Below are 5000 nucleotides of genomic sequence, written 5' to 3' on the forward strand. Positions count from 1 at the left end.
AGAGGAATTTGAATTATATATTGCATTTGACAGCAAAATCTTTGCACTGTACTGCGTATATTAGTATATGCTTAGTATGCTTTGTATAATTATTCATTAGTGTGTTGTTATCTTGTGTACTGAAGTGTGTTTTCGTCTTTTTTCTAACAGAGATAGTCTGAAATAACCTGGTCGAAATTCTCTGTTAAATGACTGGAATTGTGTACTTGTATTTAAGGACAAATGGAAATGCATTTAACTTAATCTAATTTACACGGCCAGCTATTTCATATGATTGAACATCAAACCATTTTAATTTTAGGTGACTCGTAAATAATCATATCTGGATAATCTCATCAAAAGCTTAATCAGTCTCGAGGTTAATCCTAAATATGTTAAAAAAAAAATCATACTCCAAAAATGTTGCTGTACCTAGTAAAGGACTTGAATTAAAGTTCTAGAAAACAGTAGGAAAAAAAAATCCGTTATGTTTCGAACGGCCGAACGTATCGAACATTTTTTTTATTTTTTTTCAAATATACTTTTTTTTTTTTTTTTTTACACACGTGGAGTTCACCAAATATACACACGTGTAATTCCTCTAGGTATTCCACTTATACATATCTTAAAAGTAAAATAAACGGATTAAAAAATATATATATTGCGGATTTTAAGTTGTGGCCCATTTTGGCGGGAATCGAGGTCGGCGGAAGGCAGGCCGGGCTTTCCCGCGCAGTTGGCAGGATGCGCTCGATGGCGACGGACGTGAGGACCGCGAGCGCCGTTTTGGCCGAAAAGACGTCAACGCCAGGTAATTAGCACAAAGTCTGGACCACTGTTGATGAGCTCTTTTTTTCTTCTTTTTTTTAATAATTGTGCGCTTTTTTTTATTTTCTTCTTTGTAACCCCCACCTAAAAAAAATGATGAGTCTTTTTTAGGGGGAGACGTGAAGATTTATTTTCCTTATTAAAGTAATATGAAAAGGATTTCATTGTTTCGGGCCGTATTTTTCAGTCTTCCTTACCTAGAACACGGGCGTCCTTGATTTCAGAGAAGAAAGCAATCCATTTACAAAGCAGGGTTAAAGGGAGGAAGGAAAAGCGAGAGAGGAAGGGCGATAAAGAGGGAGGAGATAAGAGAAGGGTGAGAGAAAGAAAGAGAGAGAAGGAGGAGGAAGAGAGAGAAAGGGAAGGGGGAAGAGAGAAAGAGGAGTAGAGGGAGAAAAGAAAAGAGATAATAGAAGGGAGAGAGAGAGGAGAGGGATAAAGGGAAATAGAAAGAGGGAGGAAAGAACAGAGATAACAGAAGGGAAAGAGAGGAGAGTAGAGGGAGGAAGAGAGGTGCATAGCAACCCGGAAGCCGATTTCCCAGGTAATTTCTCACCTTTAAGGGAAAACGTTTCTCGCTCTCCGGAAACTCGGTCGCAACATTTCCTAAACGAGAAGAAATTAACCCTCCCCCCCCCCCAACTCTTAAAAAAGCCTCTTTTTGCAGGGCAAAATCTAGTTCTGCAGGGCAAATTTTCTGGTATTTATAATTTTCTACCAATAATACGATATATAATACTGGTTGATGGTCCACTCCGGGCTACTCATAAAGAGCTAGTGAGCATTTTCTTTTTCGTGATTTGCAGGGCAAAAAATATTTTTTCAAGGCAAATTTACCCGTCACCCCCCCCCCCCCAACTCATAACATGAAGTGACGGCCCTGGTGTCCAGAAGGTTAAAAACTGGATAGACAAGTCTTTTTTTTTACCGGTCCATTAGCTGATATATCACCGAAAGCACGTTACTGATGGTCATTGCCAAAATATTGATAACTACTATGGAATAGGAAAGAAAAGGGAGGGAATATAGCAATACAGGCCGATGAAAAGTTAACGGAATTCAATTTTGAAATATCTTTTATAACAGAGTTACTATCCTTTCAATATATCGGAATTGTTCGTCGGAATTAAACACATAACCCAATGAAAAGGCTCCAGGAAGTGGAAATAAAAGATAAAACACGGAAGCAAAGCGGGTCACGTGTCCTTTGTCCTCCGCCGGTTTGTTTTTTGCAGGAATCCAGGTGGCGCGTCTTATTTCGATTCATTGGGAGGCATTTAGAGGCTCGGTAACATTTAATTTCGTCTGTTTGTTTGTTTGCTGTATCATTAAATACCAGTTATAGTGCATATTTTGTCATGAAAGGTGAGCAGCAAGAAATATCTGTATATATATGTATACGTACATATATATATATATGTATATGTGTCGTGAGATTTACGAAGTTCTAGCCTCGCCCGGGCCTTCCATACATGGCCCGGCTGTGTGTGTGTGTGTGTGTGTGAATGTGTATATACATACATATATTTCTAAGCGATTGTAGAAAAAAAATATGTACGTATGCATTAACTCCAACATAAACGGGGCGCACTTGTTACTGCATGTTGTTGTGTTTCTTCAAGTCTGTCCATTTTGATTACCTAGAACAGACTCTCAAAGCTAACATACATTTCACTTTGATTTCCAGTTAATCAAGGCAAAGAAGACCGTGAAAAACCTCTCTGCTCCCAAAGCGTTATGGACCTCAAGCTGCAGGCCAGTGACGACGGCCAGAATGTCGGCCTGGGGGTACGGGAGGCCTTAGCCTGCGATAAACTGCGAGGCTGTGCCACGCGATCAGTGTACCCACCTCGGGGTTCGCCTTGTCACGCACGAACCCTGTCGGATTCGGATCTAGCAGTCGCAGACCTCACCCTTAACGACAGCTCCTTCGACGCAAATAAGTCCATCCTGCAGCACTCTGGTATAAAGACGCCACCGCGAAGTCACTCCTACAGGATCTGGTCTCCCAAGTCGGTGTTGTCACCTCGTCGGGACTCTACAGCGTGCGTATTCCAGCTTCCGAAGCCCCTTACGGAGGAGCAGACGCGTGCAGGCTACTGCATCTTGACGTTCGATGAGCCACTTCTACATTGTAAGTTTATTTGTCAAACAGTGATTTGTCAAATTACATTCCGTTATTTTTTCTTTGTCGCAGTTTCATTAAGAACTAATCGCATTAGCTTATGAAATGAATTCCAACCACAATATTTTTTTTCTCAGCTGATGGCTGTAAAGAGACCGAACACGGAATATGCATGGCAGACTTCGTGGTACACATAAAAGATACTCAGGTAAGTTTGTTACCCAGTACTTAAATGCTAGTTGATCATCAGAATTCCGAGGATCAACTGTCAGCATACTTAGTAGGAAGAAGTTAGCTTTATGTTTTATAGAGGTGATTGCACGTACCCCTATGTACTTAATATCTGTGCTTGAGATAATGTTATTCATATATTTGTCGTGCTCAGCAATATTGAACATAAGACGTAGGCTAATGTCCAGTTGAACCCTCATATTTTCTTAGTTCAACCTGAACAGTGCTGAAAACTGATTAACCTGCTTGCAAGAAAGTAACTGATCCTTTGCATCTTAGACTCAACAGAGACACAAGTGGCCAAATAATCTCTGGTAAAGCATTAGAAAACGTCCAGTTGTCAGTAACTCACCTTGATCGATTTTTCCAGGCTAACAGCATGAAAGAGGCCGGTTCGGTGACACTGAAGACCCTTCCGAAGCAGTTAGGAATCGGTCAGTCATCTCTCAAGAAAGGCAAGTTGGGGGTGTTTGCCCTGAAGGACCTTCCACACCCCTGCTTCTTTGGACCCTTCTTTGGCCGGAATAGACCTACGGTTGAGTGCGACTTGGCTGACAGGTGTTGCGTGAAGGTACAATTCTTTGGATTTGTTCCTTTTTTTCGCCTCTTTGTTCGCCCTCTCTCTCTCTCTCTCTCTCTCTCTCTCTCTCTCTCTCCCTCCTCTCTCTCTCTCTCTCTCTCTCTCTCTCTCCCTCTCTCTCTCTCTCTCTCTCTCTCTTTGTTTTTACCTTGATCAGATATACTTCCTTATTTACTGACTGGTTACTAATCACCAATCCGCAGGTCCTGGAACAGGCATACAAAGCCGATGATATTGACACGACCCAAGAGAAAGCCAACTGGATGACTTTCATTAAATTCACCAATGAAATGAGAAGCACAAATCTCACGGCTTTCATTCACGGAGAATACATCTACTACAAGACAACAGCTGCCATTAAAAAGTTAGATTCCTGTCTTTTTTTTCTTCTTCTTCTTTTTTTTTTTTTCTTCTTTTTCTTTTTTTAATAATAATAATAATAATCAGTGGTCCTAATATGTCATCATTATTATTGTTTTTGTTGCTAATATATCATTATGCCACATGTATTCCTTTACTGGAATCTCTTACCTTGGCCTCCCATATCTTATCAATCCACCTTATATAAAACATGGGTCAACTTAACGTCATCATGAATGTCGTCTTAGATATTTAGTTGTTTTGGCATTCAATGATATCAAAGGGACCAGTGTGAAGGGATGTATTTATTATTTCATTACTACGTTATTAATATTATAATTGTTATTATTATTATTCTATTATCATCATTATTATTGCTATTTTTTTCTGTTATTATCATTGCCACTGTAGTTGTTATTATTATTACTGTTATTAGCGAACCACTTTTTTACATTTTAGGTTCGAGGAGCTGGTGTTAAACACTACATGTGATCAGCACTACTCCTCATCCAGCATTCTGCTGAAGACGGTTAGTGTACACAGATACATGTTTTATGAGCACTTTATTATTTGAACATCGGTACTTTTGCCTGCGGTTTGAATCAGTGTAAAACATGTTTTGAGATGAGAAACATTTAATTTTACAACGTTAAGACAATGATGGTAGTAATTATTTTTTTTTTTTGCTTTCTTTTTCTTTTTCCAGATGTTTGAGTAGATCGACAGCATATGAAGATAAGAAGCCATTGCATTATGGATTTTCATGTTTGAGTTACTTTACAAATTGATTACAGGACAAAATGTATACGGAAGGATGAGAATGTTACCATGTTTCTTTCTCTCAAGTGCTATTTATATGTTTTATTCTGAAAGGAATATATACTATTTTCATTATAC

General features: G+C 39.2%; 1 protein-coding gene across 1 annotated transcript in view; it reads left to right on the forward strand.

The window, feature by feature from the left end:
- The first annotated feature begins 662 nt into the window (after window positions 1-662).
- Window positions 663-5000, forward strand: part of LOC119571157 — a 4415-nt gene continuing 77 nt past the window's right edge. The window contains exons 1-7 of the mRNA XM_037918597.1: window positions 663-790; window positions 2495-2941; window positions 3070-3140; window positions 3534-3734; window positions 3947-4107; window positions 4563-4632; window positions 4810-5000. The exon at window positions 4810-5000 is cut by the window's right edge and continues 77 nt beyond it. Of these exons, the coding sequence (XP_037774525.1) occupies window positions 724-790; window positions 2495-2941; window positions 3070-3140; window positions 3534-3734; window positions 3947-4107; window positions 4563-4632; window positions 4810-4821 (1029 nt within the window). The 5' untranslated portion in view covers window positions 663-723 and the 3' untranslated portion in view covers window positions 4822-5000. The remainder of the gene's footprint in view (window positions 791-2494; window positions 2942-3069; window positions 3141-3533; window positions 3735-3946; window positions 4108-4562; window positions 4633-4809) is intronic.

The sequence above is a fragment of the Penaeus monodon genome, chromosome 4 (assembly GCF_015228065.2).
Source record: "Penaeus monodon isolate SGIC_2016 chromosome 4, NSTDA_Pmon_1, whole genome shotgun sequence".
Classification (NCBI taxonomy): domain Eukaryota; kingdom Metazoa; phylum Arthropoda; class Malacostraca; order Decapoda; family Penaeidae; genus Penaeus; species Penaeus monodon.